Source organism: Phacochoerus africanus, chromosome 1 (assembly GCF_016906955.1).
Source record: "Phacochoerus africanus isolate WHEZ1 chromosome 1, ROS_Pafr_v1, whole genome shotgun sequence".
NCBI classification, from domain to species: domain Eukaryota; kingdom Metazoa; phylum Chordata; class Mammalia; order Artiodactyla; family Suidae; genus Phacochoerus; species Phacochoerus africanus.
Window position 1 is genome coordinate 163250018 of NC_062544.1, and position 20153 is coordinate 163270170.

Here is a 20153-nt window from a genome sequence, read left to right on the forward strand (position 1 = left end):
AAGTCTAGTTTGTCTGATATTAGCATAGCCACTTAGCTTATGGTTGCTGTTTGCATTTTCCATCCATTTTCTTTTAACTGATTTATAGTTTTTGAATCTAAAGTATGGCTCCTGTAAGACAGCACATACTTCAATTTTTTTTTTCTTCAGCTGTGCCTGCAGCATGTGGAAGTTCCTGGGCCAGGGACTGAAGCCGTGCCACAGCAGTGACCAGAGCCACTGCAGTGACAATGCTGGATCTTTAATCCACTGCATCCCAAGGGAGCTCCTGATTTTTTTTTTTAATCCAGTCTAGAACTACAATGAGACATCACTACCTACCTATCAAAATGGCTAAAATTAAAAAGACTGAGGAGTTCCCATAATGGCGCAATGGAAACAAATCTGACTAGGAACCATGAGGTTGCGGGTTTGATCCCTGGCCTCACTCAGTGGCTTAAGGATCCAGCGTTGCTGTGAGCTGTGGTGTAGGTCACAGACGTGGCTCAGTTCCATTGTTGCTATGGCTGTGGGGTCGGCTGGTGGCTACAGCTTAGATTAGACACCTAGCCTGGGAACCTCCATATGCCATGGGTGCAGCCCTATAAAGACAAAAAAAAAAATTGCTAATATCAATTATGATGGCAAATGAAATTATGAGTTCCCTTATTCATTGATGATAGGTAGGTAAAAGGTCAAAAACTGGGAAAATTTTTGATATTATCCACTTAAGATTAAAAATATATATATATATATATATACACACACACATACACATTCATCCCCTAAGAATTCCACTCCCATGTATAGATACAACAGAAATGCCTTTATATATCTTTATTCATAATGGCCCCAAACTGGAAATAAATCAAATGGATGTGAACAGAAAGGATAAATGGGTAAACTATGGTAAAATAATATTCTGAACACTAAATAGCAATGAAAATTTAAGGAGATTAATTTACACAATATGGGTATATTTCACAAATATAATGTTTAAGTAAAAGGAATTAGACACAAAAGAATAGACAGTGCATGATTCCGTTTATATATTTATTCCATTTATATGTTCAAAAGTATATATTGCATTTATATCCCATGTATATTCCATTATATACATAAGTTCAATATATATATATGTGTATATATATATATATATATATATATATATAAGCTCAAAAATATTCAAGCAAAGAAAGCTAAAGTATAGTGTTTAGGAATAAACACATAAATTGTAAAAGTGGAAAGAAAATATAATATATAGTGCCACAGTGTTCTAGTTTTTGATTCAAGTAGTGTTACACAGATGTTTGCTCCAAAAACTATCACTGAATGGTACATTTTTGTTTTGTTCACATTACTGTACGTGCTATGACTTACAATAAAAAGGTTTAAAAAAATAAATTCAGTAAAGAGTCCTTGTCTTCTATCCCAATGTGGTGGAAACTTAATTTTCCCTCAAATAATCAAATTACATTATTCCTTGAATTTTTTTCATGCCCATAGTCTAGATACAGACACACAGAGACAGATAACAAACACACACAATCTTTCCTTACCTCTGTCAAGTTCTGCAAAATCCAGGCCAATCTCAAAGAAACATGCTGGGTTGTGAAAGTGAACAAACTGGCTGCTAAAAATCGTTTACTTCTAGTGAAAAAGTGCAGCACTCGGCAGGAACTGTGTATGAGCTATTTTTTAAAGAAAGATATTTTAGGAAAATGTGTTTAATTGTGTTTGATGTTTCTATATTCATTCCATACACATGCAGACAAATCCAACAGCAAACAATTTATTTAACTATGTATAAAGTGTTCTCACTTTTTGAACATAAAACAAAGCACCCTGTACAGACAGTCTGCATTCTAACATACGAAATGTGACACATCTACTATGAAATTCTTTAGCAAACACTAAAGGCTCAATTACTTACAAAAGTCTTTTAAAACTACTTTCTGCCTCTTTACCTATTTTTAACTATAGAAGTAAAGGGAGAGAGTCAAGGGAGAAGACTATTTTTCTATTGGAAATACATATTTTTTTCAGCTACTCAAAGAAATTTTATTTTATTTTTTTCATTATTCAATGAATTTTATTACATTTATAGGTGTACAACAATCATCACAACCAAATTTTATAGCAATTCCATCCCAATCAAGTGAGTGTTAACCCAGAAGGGAAATTTCCCTATATATTATGTGGCTAAGTTTTGGTTGAATGATTTTGTTTAATATTACTTATATTTATTTAATGATCAAAGATGAAGCATGCAAAAATCTTTAACTGAAAAAAAAAGGGAGTTCCTGTGGTGGCGCAGTGGTTAACGAATCCGACTAGGAACCATGAGGTTGCGGGTTCGGTCCCTGCCGTTGCTCAGTGGGTTAACGACCCGGCGTTGCCGTGAGCTGTGGTGTAGGTTACAGACGTGGCTCGGATCCCACGTTGCTGTGGCTCTGGCATAGGCGGGTGGCTACAGCTCCGATTAGACCCCTAGCCTGGGAACCTCTATATGCCTCGGGAGTGGCCCTAGAAAAGGCAAAAAGACAAAAAAAAAAAAAAAAAAAAGCCTCCACACAGAAAACCAGCATCGAGTTTTAAGGTTTGTATGACATACTAAAAAAAAAAAAAAAAACCCAAAAACAACAATAACAAAAACCCTTATCATGCCACTTAACTACAAGAATGCAGATGGATAATTGAATTTCTGAAACTGATGTTTTACAGAACATTCATTTATGGAGAATTTACCCACTTGCATTTTTTTCTATTATTTCTACCTTCCCCCAAATAAATTGAAAGATTTTGGCTTATTTATTTAAAATAGAAATAAATTTATTTTTCTTTCATCTTTAGCATAATGCATCAGTCAAGAAATGTGGAGACTCAGTTCTCTCTCCTTTTTTTGAACAATAAGCTTGATTTTAATTTTTTCACTTTTTTTTTCTTTTGGTGAGAATATTTAAGTTCTAATTTCTTGGCAAATTTCAGTTATATGATATAGTATTATCAACTGTAGTCATCATATTACACATTAGATCCCCAGACCTCATTAATCATACAACTGAAAGTTTGCAACCTTTTAACTTCCATCTCATTTGTTCAGTACTCAAACCTTCTGTACTTCTTTATATTTTACATTATTTATTAAATATAAAGCTTTTAAAAAGTACTTAAAGTGACCACATGGAATCCTTGTTCTAATGTGTTATACTAAGAAATGTGTCAAACTGAAATGAGTTCTGTCTCTACAAGCAACTATAGTTTTTGCTACAAAAACTTAGATTTAGGATCCTTGAGGGATCTTTTGTTAAAATGGTGGGAACATACAAAAGTATAAAGAGTTCTAATATTCACACTTTTAGTCAACATATGAACAATGAACCCACTTGTTAATATACTTAACAAATATTTATTGAGTACCTTTTGTGTACCATAGACTGTGCTAGGCCCTGATTAAACAGAGTGAACAATAGAGGCAGAATCCCTACTTTCCTGAAATTTATATTTTAATGTGAAGAAACAAACAAGTAATCAAGTCAACAAATGAGATAATCTAAGATACCAGTAGTAAAATGAACCACTGTTGAATGTACCACCAAAAAAGAAAAAAAATCCTAATAATTATACTATGATATAATATTAAGGTATAATGGATGGTTAACATGACCAACCCCCCCCCCAACTGTAATGATTAAAAATGCTTCTTGGTTAAAAATCATCCTTTTCAAAACTGGAAAAAATACGTATCTTATAACTCATACATTGCTGGTGGGAAGTACAGCCACTCTGGAAAAGTTATGGCAGTTTAATAATAATACATGCAATTACTGCATGACCTAGCAATTGTACTCTTGGGATATTTGTCTTAGAGAAATGAAAACTTACGTTCACATAAAATTTCATACACAAATGACATGTTTCATTGCAATATGACTGTTTCATGACAGTTTCGTTTGTAACAGCCAAAAACTGGAATTAGCACAGATGTCCTTCAAGAGGTGGTATATCTGTACCATAATACAACTCAACAATAGAGGGAGGAAATAACTACTGAATAACAACTTGGATTCTCTACGGAATTAAGTGAAAAAAGCAAATCCCAAAAGGTTTTATGTTGCATGATTCCATGTGTATAACATTTTTGAAATGAGAAAAATTTGTAATATAGGACAGAACAGATTAATGTTGAAAGGAACTAGGGATGGGAGAGGGTGGAGAGACTCACAGGAGAGAAGTGGATGTGGTTATAAAAGAGAAACATGAGGTATCCTTGTAGCAATGGAACTGTTCAGCATCTTGACTTCTATATATATGAAAAAAACTGTATAGAAACTAAACACACACACATAAGTTCAAACAAAAATGTGTATAAGTAAAACTGGGGAAATCTGAAATAAGGCCTTTTTTTAATAGATTTATTAGAATAGGATGCTTGTGAGAGGTGCAAGTGGGCAGGCAAGGAAGCTCTGCCTGAAATAAGATCTTGGTTGTAACATTATGCTATAGTTTTGTAAAATGTTACCAACAGGATAAACTGCAAAATGTATAAGGGATCTCTGTATTATTATTTCTTACAATTGCATGTGAACCAATAATTATCTCAATTTAAATTTCAATTAAGATATATATGGCTCGAAAGGGGATTAAAAAATATGTTTGAAGAAATTATGGCTGAAACCTTCCCAAACCTAGGAAACAGATATTTAGGTAAGGAAGCACAGAGGGTCCCAAACAAGATGAACCCAAACAGACCTACAGAAAGACAATTAAAATAGCAAAAGTTAAAGAGAGAATTCTAAAGGCAAGAGAAAAACAAAGAGTTAATTAAAAGGAACCCTCACAAGGCTATTAGCTTATTTCTCTACAAAAACATTGCAGACCAGAAGTGAATGTCAAGATATAATCAAGGTCCTGAAAGAGAAACACCTGCAACCTAGGATACTCTACTCAGCAAGATTATCATTTAGAAGAGAAGGACAGATAAAGAATTTCTCAGACAAGCAAAACCTAAAAGAATATATAAATACTAAACCTGCCCTAAAAGAAATATTGAAAAGTCTTCTGTAATAGAAAAGAAGAATATACAGGAAAGAGAAAAACAGTGTTGGAAAGCAGATCACTTAAATAAGCCAGTACACAAATTAAAAAAAAAAAATGGGTGTGAAAGCAATAATAACTATAATGAACAGAAAAAATGATAAATTTAAGATGTAAAAAAGGACATCAAAATCATGAAATGTGAAAGAGAGTAAGAAAACATAATTTTTTAAAAGAAAGTATTTGAGACTATATAACTACCAGTCTAAAGTAAATAGATATAGTAATGGGTTAATAAACTTGAAAAATAGGCTAACTACAAAACAAAAACATACAATTGATGCACAAAAGGCCAAAAGAAGAAAATGCAAGTATAATACAAAACCATTGAACCACACACAGAAAAAAAGAAATGCAAAATCAACTGGAAAACAGGTTTAAAATGGCAATAAATTCCTATTTGTCAATAATTACCTTAAATTTCAGTGGACTAAGTGCTCCAATTAAAAGACATAAAGTGGCAGGTTAGATAATAAAATAAGAGCCCACATTAGCCTGCCTACTTTAGGGCAAAGGACACATAAATTGAAAGTGAAGAGATGGAAAAAAGATTATTTCATGCAAATCAAAATGACAAGAAAGTGGGGTTAGTAATACTCATACCAGACAAAACAGACTTTTTTTGGCTGTGCCCAGGGCATGTAGAAGTTACCAATCCAGGGATGGAATGAACCTGAGCTATGGCAGCAATCTGAGCCACAGCAGGGACAATGCCAGATCCTTAACATGCTAGGCCAGACACAAACTCCGAAGCATAGTGTTTTTATCTTTTTTTTGGCTGTGGTATACAGTGCTTGATGTGGGATCTCAGTTCACAGAATAAGGACTGAACCCAGCTACAGTGGTGAAAGAACTGAGTCTTAACAACTAGACCACCAGGGAACTCCCCAAAATAGACTTTAAAACAAAAGTCATAAAGACATCATATAACAACAAAAGGATCAATACAAGAAGAGGATATTACATTCGTTAACATATATGCACTCAAAATGGGAACGCCTAAACAAAACAAATACTAACAGCATAAAGGGATAAATTGATGAGAATATAATAATGGTAGGAGACTTTAAAACTCCACTGACACCAATGGACAGATCGTCCAGAAAGAAAATCAATAAGGCAACAGAAATTCTAAGTAACACAACAGAACAATTAGACTTTATTGACATTTTTCAGAACATCACATCCCCAAAATTAGAATAAACATTCTTTTCAAGTGTACATGGAACACCTTCTAGGATAGACCACATATTAGGACATAAAACAAGCATCAACTTATTTAAGAAACTAGAAATTATTTCAAGCATCTTTTCTGACCACAAATGGCATGAAATCAACCACATAAAGAGAAAGGAGAAAAAAAAAACAATTACATGGAGACCAAACAACATGCTATTAAAAAAACTAATGGATCAACAATGAAATCAAAAAAATTCTGTGAGAAAAATGGCAATGAAAACACAACCATATAAAATCCATGAGAAACAGTAAAATCAGTCCTTTGAAGGAAATTCATAGTGATACAGAACTTCAAAAAAAAAAACAAAACAAGAAAAATCTCAAATAAACAACCTAACCTACCACCTAAAACAGCTATAAAAAGAAAAAAACAAAACTTCAAGTCGGCAGAAAAAGGGAAATAATAAGATCATAAAGGAAATAAATAAAATAGAGATTAAAGAAACAATAGAGGAGTTCCTGCTGTGGTTCAACAGGATAGGTAGCATCTCTGGAGCACTGGGACACAGGTTTGATCCCTGGCCCAGCACAGTGGGTTAAGGATCTGGCATTGCTGAAACTGCGGCGTAGGTGACAATCACAGCTCAGATATGATCCCTGACTCAGGAGCTTCATATGCCATTGGGTGGCCAAAAAAATAAAGAAAAAGAAACAGTAGGAAAAAAAATCAATAAAGCCAAGAGCTGGTCCTTTCATACAGTAAAAAAAATCAATTAACTTCAGGCCAGGATCACTAAAAGAAAAAAGATAGGACCCCAAAAAACCAAAAATAATAAATGGAAGTGGAGGAGTTCCTGTTGTGGCTCAGCAGGTTAAGAACCCAGCTAGTATCCATGAGTATGTAGGTGTGATCCCTGGCCTCACGCAGTGAGTTAAAGATCCAGTGTTGCTGCAAGCTGCAGTGTAGGTCACATATGCTGACTGGATCTGGCGTTGCTGTGGCCATGCCACAGGCCAGCAGCTGAAGCTCTGATTCGACCCCTAGCCTGGGAACTTCCATATGCTGTAGGTGCAGCCCTAAAAAGACAAAAAAAAAAAAAGAAAAAAAGAAAGGTAGAAAGGAAGGGAGAAGAAATGGAAGTGGAAAAGTAGTAACTGATACCATAGGAACACAAAAAAATAATAAGAGAATACTATGAACAAGAATATGCCAACAAAGTGGAAGAAATGCATAAGTTGCTAGAAACATAAAGCCCACAAAAAGTGAATCAGGAAGAAACAGACAATCTGAACAGACCAATCATTAGAAGTGAAATAAAATTTGTAATAAAAACAAACAAGCAAAAACAAAACCTCCCTGCAAACAAAAGTCAAGGACCAGATGGCTTCATTGGGGAATTCCGTTAAGCATACAAAGAACTTATACTGATCCTTCTCAAACTCTTCCAAAAGACTGAAGGGGAAGGAACACTTCCAAAGTCTTTTTATGAAGCCACCATCACCCTGATACCAAAACCAGACAAAGACATTACCAAAAAAGAAAATTACAAAGTTCTCCTGTGGTACAGTGGGTTAAGGATCTGGCATTGTCACTATAGTGGCTTGGGTCACTGCTGTGGCACTGGTTCAGTCCCTGGCCTGGGAACTTCCACATGCCATAGACATGACCAAAAAAGAAAAAAGAAAGGAAGTTACATGACAATACTTATAATAAACATAGATGTAAGAAGTCTCAAAAAAATATTAGCAAACTGAACTCAAAAACATGTAAAAAAGATCATACACCACTATCAAGTGGGATTCATCCCATGGTCACAAGGATAGTTCAACATATGGAAATCTATCAATGTGATTGGGAGAAAATATTTGTGCACAATACAACCAACAAGGGATTAATTTCCAATATATACAAACAACTCATGCAACTCAATAACAAAAAACAACCCAATCAAAAAAAATTGGTCAGAAGATCTAAATAGACTTTTTTCCAAAGACATACAGATGGCCAATAGGCACATGAAAAGATGCTCAACATCACTAGTTATTAGAGAAATGCAAATCAGAAGTACCATAGGTATCACTTCACATCAGTCAGAAAGGCCATTGTTGAAAAGCCTACAAATAATAAATGCTGGAGAGGGTATGAAGAAAAGGGAACCCTCCTACACTGTTGGTGGGAATGTAAATTGGTGCAGCCACCATGGAAAACAGAATGGAGTTTGCTCAAAAAACTAAAAATAGAGTTGTCAAATGATCCAGCAATTTCACTCTTGGGCATATATCTGGAGAAAACTCTAATTCAAGAAGATATATGAAGGAGTTCCCTGGTAGCCTAGCAGTTAAGGATTCAGAGTTACTACTGTGGCTTGGGTTTGATCCCTGACCAGGGCGCTTCAGCGTGCTGCAGGCATTGCCAAGAAAAAAAAAAAGATATATGCATGGCTAGAACTAGAGATTATCATACTAAGTCAGAGAAAGACAAATATCATATGATATCACTTAGACGTAAAATCTAAAATATGATACAAATGAACATATTTATGCAACAGGAGACTCACAGACATAGAAAACAAACTTATGGTTACCAAAGGGAAATTGGGGTAGAGGAGGGATAAACTAGGAGTTTGGGATTAGTAGGTACAAATTACTATATATAAAATAGAGGAGTTCCTAGAGTTCCCGTGGTGGCGCAGTGGTTAACGAATCCGACTAGGAACCATGAGGTTGAGGGTTCGGTCCCTGCCCTTGCTCAGTGGGTTAACGATCCGGCATTGCCGTGAGCTGTGGTGTAGGTTGCAGACACGGCTCGGATCCCGCGTTGCTGTGGCTCTGGCGTAGGCTGGTGGCTACAGCTCCGATTCAACCCCTAGCCTGGGAACCTCCATATGCCAAGGGAGTGGCCCAAGAAATAGCAACAACAACAACAAAAAAGACAATAAAATAGAGGAGTTCCTGTTGTGGCTCAACAGGTTAAGAATACAACTAGTATCCATGAGGATGCAGGTTCGATCCCTGGCCTCACTCAGTGGATTAAGGATACAGCACTGCCACAAGCTATGGAGTAGGTCACAGATGTGGCTAGGATACCGCATTGCTGTGGCTGTCACTGTGGTATAGGCTGGCAGCTCCAGCTCTGACTCAACCCCTAACCCAAGAAATTCCATATGCAGCAAGTATAGCCCTTAAAAAAAAAAAAAAAAAAAAGAGTTCTTTAATGACTCAGAGAGTTAAGGATCCATTGTTGTCACTGCAGTGACCTGAGTCAATCCCTGGCCTAGGAATTTCCACATGCTGCAGGTGAGGCCAATAACGTAACATATAATGAAATAAACAAGGTCCCACAGTATAGCACAGGGGACTATATTCAATTTCCTGTAATAAACCGTAATAGAAAAGAATATGAAAAATATACATAGGAGTTCCCGTTGTGGCTCAGTGGTTAATGAATCTGACTAGCATCCATAGGGACACAGGTTCGATCCCTGGCCTTGCTCAGTGGGTTAAGGATCCGGTGTTGCTATGAGCTGTGGTGTAGGTCGCAGACGTGGCTGTGGAAGAGAGGCCCAAACTTACATCTTACACATGTTCAATTTCAAGTAAATTAAAGGCTTTAAAGGCACAGTTTTATGTTTGAAGTCAATTTTACACTATGACTTGAGATTTTGGGCTTATACTCCAGAAATAAAAGTTTTCATGATCACAATTTATTTTCAAAGGAATAAACGTTTTAAACACCTCACTGACTAACTTCAGGAATATCTGATGCCCTGACCTATTAAAAACTAATATTACATATTAAACTATAACACTACACATTATAAATAGTATAATTTCATAATGTGATACCATTGAAAGTTCACATTTCCTTATAACCACTTTCAACTCCCTTCATTACTCTTTCTTGTAAACAACCTCTCAGCATTCAGCCTCACAAGTTACTAAAGCAGGTGCATTTTTATATTATTAAACTGAAAAGTCAAAGAAAATCAGTGTGGGTGCGATTATGGCAAATTTGGTTCACTCATGCATTGCTGTCATATACTTCAACATATTCGGGTTTGTTTTCATACAAAATGAATGTCTGCAAATACTTATCAAGGAAAACTGATGCTCCAGATACTTCCACATACACCACCTGGTAGGAGCATCCTAGCTGTGAGGCATTAGAAGCATTAAAGTAACCAAGAGGCAATACTGATTGTAAGATCAAACAGAACTGTCTCACCCTTTGACTCAGTAACCTCACACTTGGGACTGAGATGCTGCTGCTGGGGGGGGGGGTCACCGTCATCACCACCATTGTCATTTGCTTACTATGTGCCAGGCATCATGTTGAGAGACTGCAGCAGTCAGTAAGTTAACGATCTCAAGATCCAGTCTCCACTTGTATAACAAAAGTTCATGACACTCGGACACGGCCTGTATCTTTTCTGGACATAGTCTGTACTTTTTTTTCCATGTCTCTAGGAATGGAAATGAATTCGCACTAACTTGTGAACCTCTGGCCCACCCCAAACCTCCTCAGGGCTTCCTGAAGTACAGTTGTGAAGTACTTCAATCCTGCACACATGCTTTTGGGTAACTGCTATTAAATTTCACTGGTGTGGGAAGTGTGAGTGTACATTCTGTCTCTAATGTCCTAAAATATCATCAGTAGATTATACAACTAAGCCTACAGCCAAAGGACACTGGCAGGAAAAACAGTAACATCCAAATCACAAAACATGGGAGTTCCCGTTGTGGCTCAGCAGTAACAAACCTGACTAGTATCCATAAGGACATAGGTTCGATCCTTGGCCTTGCTCTGTGGGTTAAGGATCTGGCATTGCCTTGAGCTGTGGTGTAGGTTGCAGATGTGGCTCGGATCTCGAGTTGCTGTGGCTGTGGCATAGACCAGCAGCTGCAGCTCCAATTCAACCCCTAGCCTTGAAGCTTCCACAGGCCGAGGGTTTGGCCCTAAAAAGCACAAAACAAACAAACAAATCACAGAACATAAGAAAAAGATTACCTTCATTAAAAGAGAACTATTCCAAGATTTTACAAGTTCAACAGCTCTTAGGTCTTGCCAACTAATGAAGTTGTGGAAATGTTTTCCTGTTTTCCTAAGAAAGATAAAAACATTAGTTTGAGACCCAGTATAAATCAGAGACTATGTGACTTGATAAATCTGCCACAAGAGAAAACAAAATTAGAGGCCCAATCAAAACCTCAAAGTATGATTTGATTAGATGGGGCTTTCTGAAGGACTATTCTCTTCGATTGGATAAATTGAACAACACTACATAACAATTATGATGTGATATACAGTATGAAATTTTAGATCATATTCTATCCAGAAAGTATTTTTTGGAAGGTTTACGATGTGTACACTCCCAAAAACAGAACAAAACTGATGAAAAGCATTTAAATTCTTGCTTATATGATTTTAAAAGCAAGATAAGAAAGCTCTTTTTTTTTGTCTTTTTTTATCCCCCTCACCCCAACCAATGGCATAGGGGTTGAGTCAGAGCAATGCGGGATCTGAGCTGCATCTTGAACCTACACCAAAGCTCACTGCAGAATCCTTAACTCACTGAGCGAGGCAAGGGATGGAACCCACATCCTCAAGGATACTAATTGGGTTGTTGGGTGTATTGTCAATGAGCTATGAGGAGAACGCCCAATAAGGAAGCTTTTGATTATACTTATCTTGAAAGACACAACCAGATAAAAACTTCTGTACCTACAAGAGAGCTGAAATGTGTAGCCCGGGCCTGTTGAGACCTCTCAACTTTAGCACTGGTTCAACCACTGGCAACCTACCAGGCTTACCAAAATCGGTCCAAGAAAAAGAAATTCAACAAACTCTGGGTCAATACTACAATAGCAATACAGAACTAGGACAAAAGAGTGCAAACAAATCCTTTTTCCTTTGAGACTCCTGCAAATCAACCACTGCCATCCACTCATCTTCAACATGCAGCTCAGGCTGGCCTTCTGTCCTCCCTTCAGACTTCCCTCCTGTGTGACTCTGACCACATTCATTTCCAAGACTGTCATTTCCCACCCTTCTTAAGCAATTCTCACCTGAGGTCACATCCTCAACTTTATCACCTGGAAATATTCTACCAATGAAATTCTATCACTTTGCTGTACACCTGAAACACTAAATCAATTTGATTTCATTTAAAAAAAAAAACAGTTAAGGACAGGAAAATGCTCACAGTATAATATAAAAAAAAATCAGGGTAAAAAGGACATATATTGCAATCCCAATTTGTTAAAAATAAATAAGGCAAATTAACAAAAAAAAAAAAGAGAGAAATCCTAACATTCCAATATATCAGTCGATATACATCTTGCTATTATTTCAGTTCTCTCAGTCTCACTCCCTAAATACCTTACCTTCAAACATACTGCAAACTTTAACCACTCAAATATTTTCTTTCCTCACTACCAACCCCTCCTAGGCTTACCTTCCTTACCTTCCTACTAGGATTACTTACATGGTCTATCACTTTAATAACCTGCTTTCATACACTCTCTATTTCTCGATTCTCTCTTTTTTTCTTTTTGTCTTTTTAGGGTTGCACATGTAGCATATGGAAGTTGCCAGGCTAGGGGTCAAATCAGAGCTGTAGCCATTGGCCTATGCCACAGCCACAGTAATGCAGGATCCGAGCTGAGTCTGTGATCTACACCACAGCTCAGGGCAACACTGGATCCTTAATCCACTGAGCAAGGCCAGGGTTCGAATCCGTGTCCTCCTGGATACTAGTCAGGTTCATTTCCGTAAAGCCACGATGGGAACTCTTTCTTTTTTTTTTAATCATGATAAAATATAAATAACATAAAAGTTACAACTTTAGCATAGCACAGGGAAATTTACTCAACACTGTAATAACATATATGGGAAAGAATCTAAAAAGGAATGGGTACAGGTATATGTATAATTGATTTACTTCGCTGTACGCCTGAAACTAACACAGCTTTGTAAGTAATGATGTTCCAATAAAACTTTTTAAAAAGTTACCCATTTAACTATTTTTAAGTGCACAATACAGTGGCATTGATGCTGTATAACCATCACCACTATTTCCAAACGCTTGAGCTGTTTCCATTTCTTGCTACTGTGAATAATGCTCTTATAAACACTGTCGTACAAGTTATCTGTTTGAGTCCCTATTTTAAATTCCTTTGGGTATATACTAGGATTAGAACTGCTTGGTCACATGGTAATTCCATGTGTACTTTCTGAGGAACTACTAAACTGTTTCCACAGAAGCTTCATCATTTGACATTCCAGCAACCAGTATATAAGAGTCCCAATTTTTGGGGAGTTCCCGCTGTGGCGCAGTGGTTAATGAATCCAATTAGGAACCATGAGGCTGTGGGTTCCATCCCTGGCCTTGCTCAGTGGGTTAAGGATCCGGCGTTGCCATGAGCTGTGGTGTAGGTTGCAGACCTGGCTCGGATCCTGCGTTGCTGTGGCTCTAGCGTAGGCCGGCGGCTACAGCTCCGATTCAACCCCTAGCCTGGGAACCTCCATATGCTGCAGGAGTGGCTCAAGAAATGGCAAAAAGACAAATAAATAAATAAATAAATAAATAAAAATTATAGCCATATGGGGGTTGTGAAGTGGTATCTCATTGTGGTTTTAATTTGCATTTGCTCAATGGCTAATGATACTGAGCATCTTTTCATGTGATTATTGACCATCTGAATATTATTCAAGCCCTTTGCCCACTTACAAGTTGGATTTAGGTTTTGTTGCTGTTGTTGAGCTGTAGGAGGTATTTAAATATTCTTTGTCAAATATGTGATTTGCAAATATTTCCTCTCACTTTGTGAGTTTTAGTTCATTTAAAATGTCCCTTTTTTTTTTCTTCTGTCTTTCACCTTTATTAACAGGATCGCAGCATTCTCTTACATCATGAACATGGTACTTCTTCCTTTAGTGATCCAAATGGTCACCATTATCATTACTACAAAGCAGAGAAGTGATTCTTCTACTATTGTAGTCCTCAACCTTAAATGAAATCACAAACCACCGAACATACCAAGACACATACCTTCCATATTACATACATACAGTCAGTTTTTAGAAATCTAATTGCAGACTTAAGGTATCAGTGGCTATAAATTTTTTAAGACACATTTTTTTTTTCTTTTTAGGACCGCACCTGCAGCATATGGAAGTTCCCAGGCCAGGGGTCAAATCAAAGATGCAGCTGCCAACCTATGCCACAGCACAGGATCCAAGTCACGTCTGCAACCTACACTATAGCTCATGGCAACACTGGACCCTTAACCCACTGAGCCACAACAGGAACTCCCTTAAGACATTTTTAAAATGCAATTTACACAGCATGTAAAAATAATTTCAACATGACTTCATTATTTTGGATTACATTTAGGGCAATTCTCAGTTTCTACTCTGGAGAGTTCCAATAGTTAAGAAAAGTAAAGGAGTTCTCGTGGTTCAGTGGGTTAAGAACCCAACACAGTGTCCATGAGGATGGGGGTTTGATCACTGGTCTTGCTCAGTGGGTTAAGGATCTGGCGTTGCTGCAAGCTGTGGTGTAGGCTGGCAACTGCAGTTCCAATTCAACCCCTACCCTGGGAACTTCCATGTTCTACAGGTGTGGCCCTAAAAAAAAAAAAAAAAAAAAAAGTAGCAAAAGCTGCAGTATTTGATCTTATAATCAAAGGCCACACAGTTAAATGCACAATTAAGTTCTCAGGGTGCCCCTACCAGATGGTACATAGGGTAAAGATTTGTAAAACTTTTTCTCCTTTGAAAATAACTATGATAACTCTACAAAACTGACTTCTTTATCCTCGGGGATTGCCAATTCTTCCTAGCTGAAGGCTGGAGCTGTCAGTTTGTGACTTTTCCAAACTACTTTTGCAAAGTGTGTATTCTTTGTTGTGTGTGGTCACTGAAGTTTCTGAAACTTCTATTATGTTTTCCCCATGATTGGCTAGTGATCTGACTAGTGATTTTCTAAAATGTGTGGCCCTCCCCAAATCCAAAAAGGTATTGGCCCTTTAAATCTTCCAATGGACACTGCCTGAGGAAATCACTGAAGCTGAGAGAGCCAAAATCTAGGTAAACATCTATGTCGGTTCTGTGGTGTATTGCCAAATCCACCAAAGTATATAAGTCCACGTTTTTGTAGGCAAGGCTCCCACAACCTGCCCTGGCACCAGTCCTCACTCCTGCAATGCAGGCTGCTTTCCCCAAAGGAGCAGCAGGACTGGTGGCCAGCCAGGTCATACATACCCACTCTTACCTAAGAACAGTAACCTCTCCCTTCATCCAGCAGTCCCCTATTTGTTATAAGGACCAATCATATTCCAGAGTTCTGAAAGAGCTATTCCAATCTCTCCAAATCAACGGTTGTTTTGGTGGAGGGATCGACCCCCTACAGTGTCTTACTCCTTGACATTCAAGTTAACTACGTTTTCAATCCCTAACCTGGGATCAATCTAACTTTCTACTGGGTTCCCTTTCAATGTCAAAACCATTGAGAAGAGCTGGAGGAAAGTCACCTAGCAATGTGAATGTGTGTCAATCCATAACTATGAGATACAAGCTTGTCTGCTGTCTCAAAGTCACCTGAAATGATGAAACTCTTTCTCTTGTCCCTAATTAGTTTCCACTCCATTCTCCACAAATAACACATCTGAATTCTCACCAGACTTCTCAAGCCCTAGGTTACCACTGGCCTCCTGTTTGTCAAAGGAAGTAAGGACACAGGGAATGATCTTCCTCAACTCCTCACTCTTCCACCAGCTATACCTACAGCCATCACGCATCTCTGGTTTAAAAGAAAAGCTTTCTCTTTCCAGGTCTAAGGCTGGCATCTCTACCTGTAATTCTCTTTATCCATGCCTTTCTGTCTCTTTTATCACCTCATTTCACAAGCATTCCTTCAACTATCTTTTTTTTTTTATTTTTTGCCTTTTGTCTCTTTAGGGCCGCACCCACGGCATATGGAGGTTACCAGGCTAGGGGTCCAATCGGAGCTATAGCTGCCGGCCTATGCCACAGCCACAGCAACACCAGATCCAAGCTTCCTCTGTGACCTACACCACCACAGCTCACAGCAATGCCAGATCCTTAACCCGCTGAGCGAGGCCAGGGATTGAACCTGCAACCTCATGGTTCCTAGTTAGATTCATTTCCGCTGCACCACGTTGGGAACTCCCAGCTGTCTTCTTTAAACATGCTTAAATCTCCTGATCTTTTAGTTCTCTAAAAGCAAATCTCTTGACCCAGGATGCCTTCCCATCCAGCTAAGCCCTCTCAGTGTTTCCTCATCACCTCTCATTTCTCAACTAAATGCAATTCAAATGCAATTTGTTTATTTATTACAGCCGCATCTGTGGCATATGGAAGTTCCCAGGCCAGCTGAATAGCTGTAGCTGTGGTCTACATCACAGCTGTGGCAATGCCAGATCCTTAATCCACTGAGCAAGATCAGGGATTAAACCTGCATCTTCAGACATCATCACGTCCTTAACCCACTGAACCACAATGGAAACTCCTCAAATCAATCCCAATTCCCAATCAATCATGAAAATTACATTCACTATAGTCACCCATGTATTTCTAATTTCCAGATTTATAAGATCCTTTCAATTTGGCTTGACCCTTCTGCAATATTGGCACCAGATGATCATGTCCTCCTTACTAGAAATGCCACTTTCCTAGGTTTCCATGATATCACTGTACTGTTTCTCCTCCTGTCTCTCTATGCAGGTCTTCTGGATTTATTCTGCAAATTGTTCTTCCTTTGACTGCCAGTTATATGCTAGTGTTTACTGAGGGTTGTGTCCATGGTCCCCTTCTCTTTTCAACTAGCTGCTCTCTCTGAAAAAGTTTGACCCCCACCCATAAGGGCAGTCACCAAGGGCCTTCAATGATCCTCATCTCCAGGGCCAGCCCCTAACTTAAGTTCCATCCTCTCATAAATAAATAGCTGCTTTCCTCATATCCCCCAAGATTACCCACACCACCTCAAATGAACACATCTATCCAAACCTGCTGCTCCTCTTCCTCCAGTGTGTCACATCTGAGCTAAGGGTATCCTTCAGCTGCTTCAGCCAAAAACTGAGGGAGAAGGAGTCATCCTACATCCTCAAAGGGTTCCCTTAAAATCCCTGCAGCTTACACTCTAATGGGGGGGGGGTATAATAAGTGAGTTAATAAAAATACCATTTCATACAATGATTATGCTATGAAAACACCAGCATAGAGTAACCAGGGGTGAGGTGTCTTTTTGATATGAGATCAGAGATCTGTTTTTTTTTTTTTTTGGTCTTTTTTGCTATTTCTTTGGGCCACTCCTGCGGCATATGGAGGTTCCCAGGCTAGGGGTCGAATCGGAGCTGTAGCCGCCGGCCTACGCCAGAGCCACAGCAACGCGGGATCCAAGCCTCGTCTGCAACCTACACCACAGCTCACGGCAACGCCAGATCGTTAACCCACTGAGCAAGGGCAGGGATCGAACCCATGACCTCATGGTTCCTAGTCGGATTCGTTAACCACTGCACCACAACGGGAACTCCAAGAGATCAGAGATCTGAATGAGCAGAAACCTTCAAAGAGACTTCCCACATTGCTGTGGCTGTGGTGTTGGCCAGCAGCTGCAGCTCCAGTTTGACCCCTAGCCTGGCGTTGGCCAGCAGCTGCAGCTCCAGTTTGACCCCTAGCCTGGGAACTTCCATGTGCTGCGGGTGTTGGGCTAAAAAAGAAAAAAGAGAGAGAGAGAGACTTCCCAGTCTCAGCCTCATTCCCCTCCAATCCACTATCCATGCTGCTTCAAGAATACCCTTTCTAGGAGTTCCTGCTGTGGCACAAAAGGATTGGTGGTGTCTCTTCAGTACTGGGATGCAGGTTCCATCCCTGGCCCCAGCACAGTGGGTTAAAGGATCCAGCACATCTATAGCCGCTGCATAGGTTACAACTGTGGCTTGGATCTGCTCCCTGGCCTGGGAACTCTATATGCCTCAGGGAAACAAAAAAAAAAAAAAAAAAAGAATACTCTTTCTAAAATATAAGTTTGGTTACATTACTCTCCTGCTGAACAGTTTCTGATAGTTTCCCAATGCTTATAAGGGGCAAACTGTTTACTACCATCAACAGCCTTCTCTGGTCTGGAACCCTGGCTTCCTCTCTAGGTTCATCTCAATCAAAGCCTCATGTACCTAATATGTTGCAGGTACTCCTCTAGGTGTGAAGGCCCCGGTGAGAATGGGGGCATGAAAGGCCTGACATTCACAGAACTTCTAACTTCGATGGGAGAGATGGAATAAAAAAATGGGCAAATAGGTAAATAAAATTTTTCACTAGTGATGAGCATTTTGAAGGAAATAAAATGGTAACGTTATGGGTAAAGGCAATGGTCAGGGAAGGTCCCTTAAGTGAGGTCTGCATAATGAGAAAGGTTAAGTTCTTGAGAAAGAGAGCTCCAGGCAGGGCAAGTTGCAAGTACAAAGCCCGAAGGTAGGAACCAGGGGAGTGTTCCAGAAACAGGCAGCAGGCTGGTGTGGTTGCACCATAGAGATAGGAGCAGGGCTGGTCAGAGATGAGGTCAGAGTCAGGAAAAGAGTCAGAACACTTGGGCGTGGTGCCTTCCGGATGCCACTTGCTTGAATTCCAGATTCCATTAGATGCTTCAGACACACCACACTCCTGCACCTCTGCCAGTGATTTGCTCTTCCCACGTAGGGAACTCCTCCTCATCCTTTAAAACCTGGTTCATGTGCCTCTGTGAGACCTTCCCTGACCCCCACTTCTAGGCCATTCAGTCTCCCCCTCTGGTTCCCTCATGACCAGATATAAAGCAGTTCTGCAAGGCCAGCCATTCACTATCTATCATTACATCTGTTTCTACTACTAGCCTGAGAGCCTCCTGAGGGGACAGTGAGCTCCCTTTCAGGTTCTCACCACATGCTCAGCTCCCAAGAGATAGCTGATCAATGAATAAATGCTGCTCTGCCAGTGAGGACCATCAGATTGTGATCGACAGAAATGAAATCTATTGATATATGATTCTTTGGAACCAGAGTTCTCGTCGTAGCTCAGCAGAAACAAATCTGACTAGGAACCATGAGGTTGCAGGTTCGATCCCTGGTCTCAGTGGGTTAAGAATCCGGCGCTGCCATGAGCTGTGGTGTAGGTCACAAAGTGCAGCTCAGATCTGGTGTGGCTGTGGCGTAGGCCAGCGGCTACAGATCCGACATGACCCCTAGCCTGGGGAGCTCCACACGCTGCGGGTACAGCCCTAAAAAGACAAAAAAAAAAAAAAAAAGATTCTTTGGAACCATTCTATGACAGCATCTACTTACACACTAAAATTTCATTTTTTTCCCCCTCACTGATTCATCAAATATTTATATAGCAATTCTTGCCAGAAGCTGGGGACATAGCTGCAAGTAGACACTGCAACTTTGTCCCTACGAATATATTTTCTATCAGGGTCGAACAAATAATTCATTACTCAGTTGCTTACTTACAAATGGAGTAAGTCCTATGAAGGAGAAATAAGAGGGGCCATAAGTATTTGAACAGGAAGACCCTGCCTAGCCTGGGAGGAGGGGAAAGGCTTTGAAAAGTGACGGTGGAACCTGAGTTCTGAAGGATAAGCACGGACAAACAAGGAGGGTGAACATTCCCAACAAAACGTATTTATGTTCAAAGATGCTGATCTCAAGTAATAGCACATGTTCCAACATTCAATTAGCAGTGATTTAGATTTGCTTTATTTCTGTCAACAATGAAAGGAGACAATTATACTTCAATGAAAAATTTAAAAAAAAATACAAGGAGAAATGGAGGAAAAACATGAGTGGCAATTTTACAAATGAATTATCTTAGACCTCCCTAACACCCTATACCATCCTGTGGC

General features: G+C 39.1%; 1 protein-coding gene across 4 annotated transcripts in view; it reads right to left on the reverse strand.

Moving 5' to 3' along the window:
- Positions 1–20153, reverse strand: part of GK5 (glycerol kinase 5) — an 86738-nt gene that overhangs the window by 44214 nt on the left and 22371 nt on the right. For 3 of the 4 annotated variants that reach the window (XR_007135439.1, XM_047783819.1, XM_047783830.1), the window contains exons 4-5: positions 11264–11357; positions 1539–1670 (exon numbers count right to left, since the gene is read on the reverse strand). Coding sequence is in view for 3 of the 4 variants with exons in the window: in XM_047783819.1 (XP_047639775.1) it covers positions 1539–1670; positions 11264–11357 (226 nt within the window). In the remaining variant the exon portion in view is untranslated. The remainder of the gene's footprint in view (positions 1–1538; positions 1671–11263; positions 11358–20153) is intronic. The other variant, XM_047783841.1, reaches the window with a different exon arrangement.